The 14,409-nt window shown below is 37.2% G+C and overlaps 1 protein-coding gene across 3 annotated transcripts in view; it reads right to left on the reverse strand.

Annotated features, from left to right (window-relative positions):
* Window positions 1-3,354: 3,354 nt before the first annotated feature.
* Window positions 3,355-14,409, reverse strand: part of otog (otogelin) — a 46,037-nt gene continuing 34,982 nt past the window's right edge. For 2 of the 3 annotated variants that reach the window (XM_055206792.2, XM_055206791.2), the window contains exons 42-57: window positions 14,238-14,376; window positions 12,777-12,965; window positions 12,471-12,680; window positions 12,256-12,360; window positions 11,782-11,886; window positions 10,721-10,822; window positions 9,905-10,003; window positions 9,765-9,805; window positions 9,541-9,616; window positions 9,255-9,433; window positions 9,076-9,180; window positions 7,004-7,123; window positions 6,422-6,467; window positions 6,070-6,141; window positions 3,849-3,928; window positions 3,355-3,766 (exon numbers count right to left, since the gene is read on the reverse strand). In XM_055206792.2, coding sequence (XP_055062767.2) covers window positions 3,566-3,766; window positions 3,849-3,928; window positions 6,070-6,141; window positions 6,422-6,467; window positions 7,004-7,123; window positions 9,076-9,180; window positions 9,255-9,433; window positions 9,541-9,616; window positions 9,765-9,805; window positions 9,905-10,003; window positions 10,721-10,822; window positions 11,782-11,886; window positions 12,256-12,360; window positions 12,471-12,680; window positions 12,777-12,965; window positions 14,238-14,376 — 1,869 coding nt within the window. In that variant the 3' untranslated portion in view covers window positions 3,355-3,565. The remainder of the gene's footprint in view (window positions 3,767-3,848; window positions 3,929-6,069; window positions 6,142-6,421; window positions 6,468-7,003; window positions 7,124-9,075; window positions 9,181-9,254; window positions 9,434-9,540; window positions 9,617-9,764; window positions 9,806-9,904; window positions 10,004-10,720; window positions 10,823-11,781; window positions 11,887-12,255; window positions 12,361-12,470; window positions 12,681-12,776; window positions 12,966-14,237; window positions 14,377-14,409) is intronic. The other variant, XM_055206794.2, reaches the window with a different exon arrangement.

Genomic DNA, 14,409 nt, shown 5'->3' on the forward strand with positions numbered 1-14,409 from the left:
TTTGAAGCCACTGTTTCAACCCAATTAAACATTCTAGAGCTTTACATACACAGTAAGATGTATATTTGTTATATATTAAATAACCAAACAAGATATATCTTCATTTATAAGATGGATCTTCTTCATTAATAGTTGTTTAAGCGTATTTAAGCTTGTTTCGTCTTATTTTCTGAAGCCCACTTGGAAGTATTTGGAAGCCCCGGCCCTTTGTTCGGAACTGTATGCAGTTTAAACATTTACTTGCTTTATAGACAGGATGCAACTACATGCGAGAAATTAAGAGTTTTTATTTAATGTCAAATGTACAAATTAAAAAGACAAGCATTAGGTACGTCACGTGACAATCTCGGCTGTCAATTTTGCTCCTCTTGACGAAACTTCGGATTACCTCAAGCGACATGCAGAGTAAAAACATTCTTGAAATTGTAATATGCATTTAGTTTAATTGCTAAACTACAAGTGAACGAAATTTCAATGAATTTGAACGACGCGCAAGTGTTGTTTAAGGTGACATTGGAGTAAAAAAAAAAATCTGCACTTGAACGTTTCGCGTGAGCATATGAAACTAAACTTTATTTAATTTTTGTTCCATGTCACCTAGGGGCTCCGTACTATGCTGATGGATGTATTGAAAAACCAAATACTATTTGGTCAGATAGTTCTGTTTTCATAACGGGCTTTGGTGGTTAATCATTCGAATCCAATCATTAGCCTTAGCAATAAAATAAAAGGTTTCAACGGCAACAGCATAAACAAACAGCTTCTGTGGCACAAACTCAACTTCCGGTAGACTTGGAGTCAAGACCTCTTTCACACAGTAATTCTGGTAAATTACCATGAATTTACCAGAATGAATTTACCAGTAAATACAAAAATGTGCTGTTCACACACGCAGTGGCGTTCCGTTATTTTACTAGTAAGACATCATTCACACATCAGTATCAAAATACCGGTAAATTCGTTGAGAAAGCGGAAGTACCTGTAGCACGCGGCGAGCTCAGTGTTGTATTTGTAAACAATCCACGTCGTTCATATCCACGGTCCGTATTTTGCTGTTTTCACGTCTGTGGTAAACAGTCGCGAAGTTGCTCATGACCAAACAACATTGAATGAGACGACGTCAAACCGAAAATGCGTTTTTAACAACACTACTGTTTGCACGTTAGGCTTCGCAGAGGGCGTGCTAAAGACGTCGGCAATTCGGCGGTAAGCTGTTTTAAACAACTTGGGTGCCGAAATGTGGACGTAAACTTCCGGTGTGCTCAACTTTCAAGCAGCATGTGTGTGGAAACGTCCGTAACAGTGCGGGGGTAAACGCGTCATCTGTATTAAAACGCTATGATTGGCCCGAAGCTGTCAGCACGGTCTGACGTCGTCCGTTCTAAATGCCGGTAATCCTATAATTTTCGTTCATACATAGCGCTTACCGGTAAATTACTGGTAATCTTACAACCTGTCTTACTGGTAAATTGGGAGCACTGATTTACCGGAAAGGTTCTGTTCACACATGATCTGTTAACTGCAATTTACCAGTAAATTACCAGTAAAGACTGTATGTGTGAAAGGGACTAATGATAACAGTCCCTTATTTCTGATAATAAGCTAAATAAATAACCAGTAAATTACCTTAGCCTAAAATCATAGCTAAAACGTATAAACTACAGTATTACATTGAGCTAAGTTTACCGTGTAAAATGTAATGTGAGCTAACGTTACAGATTTATAAATCTTGCCTGACTGGCTGCCAAATCCTGTTCAGCGGGGATCCATGTTTGCCGTCTCTCCTTGTCTTTTGGAAACCGAAACGTTTTATTTTCCAAAAGGTATTTGTTTCAGAGTTCAGCTTACCCAGACTGAAAACACAGACTTGAAGTTAACTTCCTGGGCGCGTAACCAGTGGCAACCCGCATGCGTCCGATGAAACCTAGTGTACTGAAGCAGGGAAACCTTTGTCCAGTAATGATATTCGTTCTACGTATATTATGATCATCACGATTAATTATAAAAAGAAGATGGGTGAGAAGAAAGCTATCAATTAGATTGGGCAACTTATACCATGGCCAATTAGTAATAAATATTAGGATGCCACGTAAGTACACAACACTGCCACCACAATATTGAAATTATTTGTACTGCAGGCAAAATTGTTCCACAGAACAAATGTTAAGGGGAATTAAAGGTGCAGTGTATAATTTTTAGAAGAATCTCTTGACAGAAATGCAAAATAATAAACAAAACTATATTATCAAGGGTGTATAAAGACCTTTCATAATTGCCCGTTATGTGTTTATTACTTCAGAATGAGACGTTTTTATCTACTTACACCGAGGGTCCCCTTACATGGAGGTCTCCATTTTGGGCGGCCATGTTTCTACGGAAGCCCTTAACGGACAAGCTTTTTTTACTAAGTTGTCTCCGACGGTGGCGTGTTTGTCCGGTGGCGGCTGCCGTGGCTTCTCTATGTGTTTCAAAAGCAAAAGGTGAGCAGTGGACTGAGCCGTTGTTTGCAATTCACAACCTCACCACTAGATGCCGCTAAAATGTACACACTGCACCTTTAACAAAATAATGTTGTAGGTGTACATTAAATAGGTATAAAAAAATTATATTATTTTATATTCTACTTTTTTTTAATTCACCACACTTTTTGTTTTCTAAAGGTTTTTTATTGAAAATGTAAATATACATATCGTATGGTACACAATTAAAATATCCAAACTAAGCATTTCATATATTCTGCAGTTCTTTAGCAGGTAAAATATATAAACCAAGAACCTAATACGGGCTCCACTCCACAAAATATTGTATTGAGCCTATGACATATAGAGGTATTCATTATGACCGTCCCTTTGCATTTTGTAGATGCAAGACTGCAATACTGTGGACACAGATACAAAAACAGGAACTTCACATATTCAGTTTCACGTCAGTACTAAATGTCTCACAAAAGAAATCAAAGCAGTTGTTTTTATCCATGGTGTATGTATATAGAAACCGTGTTTAACTTCTTAATAATTTACACCAGATCATGAAAATAAGAATTTTGCTGCAGCTGAAGTGCTTCATAGATCAAAGCCACGCATAATTTACTCTTACTGTACTGTTTGCGTATAAAGTCTTGTATCTTGAGTAAAGAAGTTGTTCTTATATGGTAATAAATAAATAAAGTGCTCAAATTACAGCTTAAAGTCAATTACTCAAACGTGTAATTGTTACAAAGCATATCAAATCACTTAATATTCAGATCATTAAGAAGTAATGTTACCTGCAGAAAAACCTCTAAATACAATTAGTAAATCTTTGTTACTCCAGTGTGCTCAAAATCCATATATACAGAACAAAAATACGATTGCCTTTTAAATCCTGCATCATTTTATTGACACAGTGCTTCCACATTTCTTACACTTCAAATAAGCCACCCAAATTTCTTCCATTCTCTGAGATATTATGTGAGAAGTTTCATGAAAAACAACACTATTTTAAACTTCAGATCTCATGGTGAAGTTAACTTTCAAGTTGAATTTTAAGTAACACTTTCTTTTATGGTTTACACTTTTTTATAGGCTTATGACCACTGGCAGGAACAGTCTGTAGGTTCCTGTATGGAGTAACTGACCCATGTGGAGTTTCCACTACAGTAAAGTTGAACTGAACGACGCTGCAGCCCCATCTCTCTGCAGCACTTACAAAAGCGTGCATACGTGTTGATGTTGTAGTTGTAAATACTTGCAGACGGACACTTTCCATCACATGACACTATGTTGACCTGTGAACATGGCAAACACAATGTAAGCCACACATAAAGCTGAGGGAATATGAGAGTCAATGGAAACATTTCTGATACTCACTGGTCTGTTGCTACGGCAGTCGTTTTTTCTAATTGTCATCCTCACCGTCACTTTCTGACATGACTTTCCATCTTCTTTACCTGCAGTATGATGAGCCAGTGAATGATCTTTCATGACATTGAATATATAATCTTTGCTCTCTCTGCACTGTAATTTTTAGACAGTGTTGTAGAGACTGTGTTCAAACGTTGGAATGAACTGCTTACCTGTTGTTTGGGGAACACTTTACAGAGAATAGAACGATTTCTCAAAGGGGTCATATGACGTTGCTAAAAACATTATTTTGTGTATTTGGTGCAATGCAATGTGTTGCAATGGAACGTGATTTAAGGTTCAAAAAACCAAATATTTTCCACATAGATACACATATCCTCTATGCCCTGCCTTTCTGAAAAGCGTCAATTTTTACAAAGCTCGTCGTTCTGAAAACCGTGCTGTGCTTTGATTGGCCAGCTATCCAATGCGTTGTGATTGGCTAAATATCTCAAATGTGTGACAGAAATGTTACATCTCTTACCATATTTGTAACATCATCTCTCAAAGCCGACATGGCCGTGGCGGCAGCAATACTACATTCAGAATAAAAGTTACGCATTCTTGCTTTGCGTATACATTTGAGCGATGTTATGCAAATCTTTCCACACAGTGATGTAGATGAATGCGTGGATGAATGAGACGTATTAGAAATCATGAATATGTCTTTGGCTTTGGGAGTTTACTCTTTGGGATCTTCTGCATGAACAACTTTTAATACTTCAAGACAAAGTAAAACATGCAATCACATCATATGATCCCTTAAAGAACGTAGCTGGGAAGTCATGGTATATTAGCTACCCAGTCTCACGAAATTTCATGATATAGTCACGTAGCTTTTTGATTCTTTTTTCATGATATTGTCACGAATTTCCGCATTTTTTCGTGATCGTATTACGAATTTCTGTTTACGTGTCACTGTCATGTATTGGTTACTCAACTGATTTTTCCTATTTTCAAACCATTATCGCTTCGGTTTAGGGTTAGATTTGGTGTTTGCATTAGGATATCACTTTAAGTATTGGTTTATACAATTTTTTCTGATTTTTTAAAAATATTTTCTGATTTTTAAACTGTTGTCTCCCGGCGTTAGGGTTAGAGTTGGGTTTGAATAAGGATGTCATTTTATGTAAATCTAAACGGAAGCGACAATGGTAAAAAAATAGGACAAAACAGTTGAGCAACCAATACCCGACAATGACACATAAACAGCAATTCGCGACACGACCACGAAAAAACACGGAAACTCGTGACATCATCACGAAAAATATTACGTAATTTCGTGAGACTGGGCTGATATTACATCACTTTACTTGATAGCTTTGAGAGTGAAGTCAAAGTCAAAATTAGTTTTAACGCAATTTTTCTCTGCAGGGCAGAGAGAAATACAAATTATATTGCAAACATGTCGCAAACATATTGTAATATTTAATTAAAATGTAATGAATTATTCCTATGGCTGGTAGGGTAACATACAGACAATCAACTTCTATTAATCTGTCAATTAATGGTGGTGTAAAATTAAAAGTACAAAATACACAATTCTTTCCCCACTTAGCTGAAAAGTAATTACTATTAAACTACTTATCTACTGATAATAGTAATAGTGAGTAATAAATCTAAATCATACAGTATATAGATCGATACATTTACTCTTATTTAATATTGTTCCACCACCAAAAAAAGAAAAGCCCCAAAAGAACCCCCACAATTCATTTTTCAATAAATGTATAGATCAGTAACCAGTAGACATTTTGGGTAATGTGGCAGAAAAAGCAAATGCTATTAAACAAAGCTGTAATGAAAGATCAGGTTCTGAAAAATGTCTAATATTACTTTGCCATACTACCCAAAACATTACTAAACACACAAACTATACATGCTTTGTGAGTATAGCCTACAGTCTAGGTACACCGAATCATGCATATCTACAGAAACATACTATTTGGACACTACCAACAGTACATTGTTGACGATCAACAATGCACTGCCCGACAGAGCAAAATGGGGAAAGATTTATCAAAGAAATATCATAACGAGAAAAGTAACTTTAAAAATAAAGTTTACTTTTAACAAGCTGTTACTACAGTTTCAGTTATAATCCTGTATTTTTGGAAAGGGGAGTACATTGTTGGAAATCAACAATGGTGATGGTGAGCCTCGTGGTCTGATGTTAGTATCATGGTACCTTGTTCACAGTTTGTGCTAACTGTGGGTTTCAAAGGGCTAACAGAGAAGGGGAACAGGGAGTTTGCAGCGCCTGGAGAAATTGTCACACAATGTTATTCTCATCCTGATGCAGGAAACTAACTTTTGGCTCTCTGTTGTGCATGTCAGTGCTTTTACACAATGTTTCCTATTCTGTTCAAGTGAAAGTGAATCTTTTCTAGATATACTGTTTTGAAGATGACCATTTCTATATGGATCATGAAAAAATCTGAATGAGAAAACAATCTGTATATACTGTAGTATTTATGGCTGTATACAATGAGTCAAAGGCTTAATGTTTGTTATAACGAAAAAGTAACCTCCATACTCACATGTCTTGCAGCAACCATCCATGTAACTCACAACAGTGCCACCGATCTAAGACAAGATAAAGACTTTACAAGTGTGCCAGGGGTCAAATAAAGAGCAACATTTTAACAGCTTCTTATTGGGGCGGTTTCCCGGAAAGGGATTAGTCCTAGACTAAAATAAATGTAAGAGGTGTCCAAACTGAAACTTATCTTAAAATACACCAGTGCCCTTTGTTTTGCAGACAAGTAATGTTTTTAGTAAGGAATATTTGTTAAAACTAGTTATATTTCATAAATAAACTAAGGCCTAGTCCTGGCTTAAGCTAATCCCTGTCCGTGAAACCTCCCACTAATGTTATACCGATCTCAGTTTTACCACAAACGAGCTGTAACACAAATACTAATTGTAACACAAAGCAACAAATTACTTAAAAGTACAGTCAGATTGTGTGCTTTCCTTATGAAAAGACTGATCCAGTATCAGTTCAGAGAAATACAGGTAGAAGCAAAAAAGACAAGCAGAATTCACTATTTGCATGATTTGTGTGTTACCTGTCACCTAAATCATTACTTATTGATGTTGAAAAAGGAGAGTGAATTCACCTTCATGCATTCGGTTTCATTGAAGGGAGGACAGCTGTAGGGGTGGGAGACGAGCACAGGTCCTGATAGAGTGTCTGTGCACTCATAATGCATGCAGTCAGACACCCAGCTACGTCCTGGCTGCAGAGGAGTACACAAGAAAAAAGGTTAACTTCACACCAGAACAGACCATTCATGTACAGTAACACATTTATGGACTAACCCATGGACTTCATTTTAAATTATTTCTGGACACTAGGTCACAAATGAAAACTGTCATTTAATTTTAAGAAAGCAAACACCTTATCACTTTTATAACAATTTAAGAAAAAAAACCGTTATCTTTTACAGTGTAAATGTAGTAGCTTAGTAGGTGAAGCATTGCATTAGCAGTGGAAAGGTTGTGGGTTTGATTCCCAGGTGAGAGACATAATGATCAAATGTATACAACAGGGAAAATAAGTATTTGACACATCAGCATTTTTATCAGTTAGGGGATTTCTAAGTGGGGTATTGACACAAAATTTCCACCAGATGTAGCCATCAAGACAAATACTAAATTCATACAAAGAAATCAGAACATTTAAGTATACAAGTTGAGTCATAATAAATAAAGTGAAATGACACAGGGAATAAGTATTTAACACATGTTATTTAATACTTTGTAGAAAAGCCTTTGTTGGTGATTACAGCTTCTAGACGCCTCTTGCATGGAGAGTCCAGTCGTCTGCTTGCTCAGGAGTGATTCTGGCCCATTCTTCCACACAAATGGTCTTTAAATCTTGAAGGTTCCTTGGGCCTCTTTTATGAACTTATGATCTTCAGTTCACTCCATATATTTTCTATTGGATTTAGGTCAGGTGATTGACTGGGTCATTTAAGCAATTTGATATGCTTTCTTTGAAACCACATCATTGTTTCCTTGGCCTTGTGTTTGTCCACCCTCTTTTCATTTTCAGCTTTCTGGTAGATGGCAGCAGATATCCAGAATGTCCCAGTACATTTCTCCATTCATCCTGCCTTCAATAATATGAAGTCTTCCAGTACCCCTTGCTGAAATGCTCTTGGTAACTCTTGGTAAGGTGTTCTTGGGGTGGTGGGCAGTGCCATTTCTTCTCCAAACATGGTTTGTAGAATGACTGCCAAAAAGTTCAATTTTGCTTTCATCTGACCATACTATAGTCTCCCAATAATCTCTTTCGCAAACTTTAACCGAGCCTCAACATGCTTTTTGTTCAGCAATGGAGTCTGGTGTGGTGAGCGTGCATGGATGCCATGGCAGTTCAGTGCATTGCAAGGTATTCCTGAAGTTCTGCCCGAGTGGTTCTTGGCTCTTGGAGAACTCCTTGGACAGGGATCTTACATGGAGCACCTGATCATGGCCGGTTTATGGTGAAGTGATGCTCTTTCCATTTTCGGATAATGGCTCCCACAGTGCTCACAGGAACATTCAGCATTCTGGAAATGCGCCTATAACTATTCCCATCAAAATGCTTTTCAACGATAAGCTTACGAAGATCTTGAGACAGTTCTTTGCTTTTACCCATCAAGTCTTTCATGTGTCCCTCCTGGGTAATGAGAAGCCTTTATTGGCCATCAATTAGGACTAAAGCAGCTAATATCAATTAGGTACTGATAGGGGGCAGGGTTTCTCTCTCAATACTGACAGATTTCAGGTGATCTCCTGGCTTTCTATGCCATTTTGCACCTTGTTCTCTTCATGTGTTCAATACTTATTCCCTTTGTCATTTCACTTTATTTATTATGACTCAACTTGTATACTTAAATGTTCTGATTTCTTTGTATGAATTTAGTATTTGGATTGATGGCTACATCTGGTGGAAATTTTGTTTCAATAGCCCACTTAGAAATCCCCTTACTCATAAAATGCTGATGTGTCAAATACTTATTTTCCCCGCTGTACCTTGTAATGCACTGTAAGTTATTTTGCCTAAAAGCATCTGCCAAATGCATGTGAATGTAACTTGGTTCAATAGGTCCACCAACAAATATGCAGAATAAGACTTTCAAATATACTACTTAGTGCTAACTGCCTCAGTTTTGAGTGCAGGTATAAATTTGCAGCATATCACCTTGTACATGGTTACAGATCCATTTTCATTCCGCTGTGGACAAGAAATGTTTTTACAGAACCCACAACAGTTGCTGGAGTCTTTAGGAGGGATGTAAATCTGGTTCTGTCGATCACATAACATACAGTCAGTAGGCATTTTTGCAGTTTGTATTTTGTGAACGTGTTTTAAATACTCACAGGCTGACAGCGTGCAGTGCAGTTGGTGCTGGTTGCTTTGAGAAGATGGAAACCTGTGGCAGGGTTCAGCTTGTTTGTGCATTGTGTAGTGTAACACACACCCTGATCACGGTGCTCAACCAGTGTCTGCCCCGGCCGCATCACTCCCCTTGTCCCATCCACACACACCGGCTCTCTCACTACAATACATATGAAAAGATACAATCATACATTGGGTAAAATGCTTTAAAATATTCTTGTTCTCAGTGAGTCTTACTTATGATGTATTTATAGGGTGTGTTCTTACCACACGTGAATCGTTTGCAGTTACAATGGTTTTCAGGATCAGACAAAAATGCTCTGTCTAACTGTACACTCTCTCCCTGCAACACAACACAGCTGATATTAAATCTGGTCCAACCATTCAAAACGTGCCTGATCAGATACTTTTAATAAAATAATCAATGTCAGTACATCATAATTTTGGATATAAAATATTTTCTATAAGAAATGACTGAAGTGAAGACTCACCAGAGAACATGTAGGGCGAAGAATTTTGTCACATGCGCATTCTAGGAGAGATCAACACACTTACTGATATAAGCCTGAATAAAGACACTTTAATGCAAACCAATGCTTCAAATCACATTTTTATAAGTGTAGCAGCTTACCACATGTCTGTAATGGACAGCATTGGCCTTGAGTCTTTGTGGAAACTGCTGTCATGCCAGCAGGACATGTGATCTCCAAGCATCGAGAGGGCTCACACACTAAATGCATACACACACACACACACACACACACACCTTAATTATGATGGTTATTTTCTATTGATTTGTATTGTTTTTATATTGAAATAATGATTTGCTATTCTCTAACCCTATCCATACCCTTTACATAACCCTCACAGAAACCTTTCTGCACTTTTCCATTATCATCAGGACATTATTGGAAATGTACATATAGTACTGTGCAAAAGTCTTACCATCTAATTCACCATACCAGAATTAGATTTGTTGTTTTTGCAATGTTATAGTGATCATATATATATAATTGTTTCTCAGTCACTTTAATAGAATACATCCAGAAAATACAGGAAATGTGTATATAGTATTATTTATTTTATTTTTAGGGTAAACTCCCCTTCCACTTGAGCAATAGCAGGAAACTGCAGGATCTCTTAAACCTAAATAAAATTAAATCCTAATTACTAATTTTAAACAAATTGGTCTTTTTACTAAATTCTGCCCAAAAAACCTCAAGATGTGTTTAGTGTCAAGAGAGGTCACACTAAGCACAGACGATGCCTAAAGAAGACATTTAGTCCTGAAAAAAATTTATTTTAATTTTTTTTGTACATATTTCCTGTATTTTCTGTTTGTATCTTAATAAAATAATTATTGTATGTACGGACATTAAAACTTCTAAAACAAGAAGTCTGGTGTTTTGCACAGTACTGTATGTCTATGCCAAGTGTGTACACTTACAGCAGTGATAAGCTGGACAGCAGCGCTCTGTGCTGTTGGTGTCGACGATAAGCAGCTCTCCTGCCTGACACACTGGGGCTGCCTCAGAGCATTTATCACACACTGAAACACAGGAACAACTAAATATCAGACAGAATGAAATATAAAAAATAGATTAAATGATTAAATTGTTGTTATATTTTATAGATAAATGTACAATATTACAAAATTGCTTTGTGACTTCTCACGCTATTATAATTGTAATAAATATTTAATTGTATTAAATATAATTGTAAAATATAATTATGAATTATGACTAAATCGTAATAGGGTTTAAATTTTTTCATATTTATGCATCTGGCAAATGCTTTTATCCAAAGCATCTTACAGTGCATTTAAAGGTGACATAGAATGATTGAATGGGGTATTTATTCTTGTTCTGTGATATGACATATAGACAATTTTGGTTGGGTCTGTAATGCCTTAGAAGCTTCCTAAAAACCTCTCTCAGAAAGCTATAGTAGGGTGGGGGATTTTAAAAGCTTGGTTTTGCACCTATTTGGCGTCCCTTTGGCCTTAACTGGCAACCTCATTATGAAATGCAAGAACTTGACGCTGATTGGCTGCCTTTGCTGCCACTCAAAAGAATGTAAACTTCCCCGTCTTCAGAACACGGACAGACCAAAATTATACAGATAGAAGAGCACACCTCGCGACTTGCCATTTAGCTTTGAACTTCGCGAACATTGCTGCAATTTACTTCCCGTGAGATGCATTTTACGTAACATGTATCGGTTGTTCAGATTGGGCCATGTTTTTGGACATATCTAAAGGAGGAATTTCTATGAAACGGAGATGTTCAGAATGTCTAGCACTTCTCGTATGTTCGTGAATGCTGGTAGACTACCATTATTCAACTAAGACAATGTCTAAAAGTTTTTTCATTTTCTGTCACCTTTAAACCATACATTTTTTTCAGTATGTATGTGGCCTTGGAATTGAACCCACAACCTTTGCGTTGCTAATGCAATGGTTAACAAATTGAGCTTCAGAAACACCTAATTAGTGTTATAATGACGTACTGCAGATGTGGGCCACACAGCAGCTGCCTTCTGTACGAGTGGCGATCAATGTCTGATCCTCTCGACACACAGGAATGGCCAGGACACACTGATCAGGGTCACATTCTACCGAGAGCACAAACAAACATCATAACTCACATGCTCGGATACAATAATACATATAAATTCACTAAATAATCAAATGGTAAATGGACTGCATTTATATAGCGCTTTTAACAGACCTCTGGCCATCCAGAGCGCTTTCCAAGTTGCCTCACCGTCACCCATTTACTCCCACATTCAGACACCGACGGCGGTGTCAGCCATGCAAGGCGCCAGCCAGCTCGTCGGGAGCAACTGGGGTTAGGTGTCTTGCTCAAGGACACCTCGACACTGGATCCGGTGGAGCCGGGAATTGAACCACCAACCTTCCGGTATGTAGAGAACCTACATGAACCACTGAGCCACTGCCGCCCCGGCAACATACAAACTTACCGCACATATATTCCGGACAGCAGGAGTCCTGCCTATGATACGACACCAGCTTCTCTCCATATTTACAGTCTGGAAGAGCTGCCTCACACATACTCTGATTACAAACTGTCACAAAACAAGTAAGCACGAATTTAACACCCACAGAGTCTAAAGTGATATACATTTGCAGGTACGATGTAGACACTATGATTTGTAAAATGAATTGTATTACAGACCACAGGCTTTGTGAGGGCAGCAGCTGTTGTCGTCTGCGAGATTGACACTAATCTCTCCTGTACGCGTGCACACTGGGTGAGGGATGTTACTGCAGTTATATTCCACCGGCACAATGCTGTCATTCTCACATTTATACATACAGCAGCCATCCAGTGAGGCTTTCCACACCTCTCCCAGTGCCCGTGGAGTTCCAAAACTATCAGTGCAAGCTACAGAAACATTGCATAACACAATTAACATACAGAGTTAAAAACAACAGTGGCTATTAGTGTTTAAATAGAGAGAAAGAAAACGCGAAGGCTTACCACACTTGCTGGGTGGAATACAGAGTGCAGAATAGGGCAGATGTAGTAGAGTTCCCTCCGGACACACACACCCCTCGGAAATACCTGTGCATTGTTCTGGGACAAACTCAAACTCTTGGTTTGGACAGGATGGGGCAGTGCAGGCGGGCAAACAGGCCTGATACCGCAGATTTTCAGGGCATGTAAATGCTACAGAGTGAGAAAAAAACATGATAAAATGACTGTGGAGTACATGCTACACATAGCAGTGAACACATAGCAGACCTGAAAATTAATTTTAGGTTTATTTCTATAGTACTTTTTACAGTTTTGCATTGTACATAGCTACAGTGCTGTAAATACACAAAGGTATAGACCAGGGTTTTTTTGTCAGCTGAACGCCCTTTGTCCTACATTATTTTAAGTAAATATTTCAATACATTAATAGCACATTTGCATGTTTAACTTCAAAAACATTTATTTTTTATCCGTTTTAAAGCTTTAATCAGTAATATTTTGCATAGTAATTGCTTTTATTACTTTTTCTGGACCATTAATAACTTTATTTTATTAATATATAAAACGTTTCTGCCCATTTTGCTTATCGGTTATCTGATATACTGTAGTGTAATAGTCAAATGACATTCAGAATAAACAAATAAAATATAAATATATAAATATAAAATGGTAATTTTGATTAATTTTTATTTTTTTATTATTTATTTATATTTTATGAATTGTAATGGATTATTTTTTTAACTCACAAACCCCCTGCAATTCCTTAGCGAACCACTAGAGGGTTGCAAATTCCAGTATTTGGAAAAGACATTTGGAAAACAATAACAAAATCTGAAAATATATTGAAAATATGGTATTAAATCAAATTTCCCCCAAAACAGTATATTACTGATACTAACTGTAGGTAATTGTCTGTAGGTTTGTAATCAGATAAATTCATGTTATATTCATAGTTCTAGTTCTAAAGCAAATATAAAAATTTTCATTTATGGTTGCGTACACTTTTTTTGCTATGTATATTAGCAATACAGTAATAACTAATGATATTTGTCTTCAAGATTGTAGTCGGTTTCTAAATAGAAAGATGGCATAATTGATGACAACTAAATCAAACCCATTTCAAGAAATGGTACGGAGCCCTAAGGGGACATGGAGCAAAAATTAAATAAAGTTTAGTTTCACGTGAAGTTCACATGAAACTATCGCATGCGCACATGAAAGTTTCGCATTTAGTTTCGCGTGCGCACATGAAACTATCGCGTTTATTTTCGCGTGCGCACGTGAAACTAAAATTTAAAAAAAAAAATCATAATCAATGATCAATTTAAAGCAAATTATGGCATTTTAACTACACCATATAGGACTGTGGAATCAATTTAATTACAAAATTAAAACAAAGAAAAAAAATGTTCCCTAAGAAAAGTGATAAAAACAAGGATATGCTCTAGTAACTCCTGTACATACGGCAGAAATCAGGGCTCCTCCATTCTATACAGATGTTGAATTTGTGGCAGGACGCAGCATAAGCGGCCAAAGCAATGCATGGTTTCTTCACATACTCCATATCTTTTACCCACATTTCACAGAAAGTCGCTGGAGGCACCTGAAAAACACAGACCAATCAGAGAATGCAGCA

The sequence above is a fragment of the Misgurnus anguillicaudatus genome, chromosome 21 (assembly GCF_027580225.2).
Source record: "Misgurnus anguillicaudatus chromosome 21, ASM2758022v2, whole genome shotgun sequence".
Taxonomy (NCBI): Eukaryota; Metazoa; Chordata; class Actinopteri; order Cypriniformes; family Cobitidae; genus Misgurnus; species Misgurnus anguillicaudatus.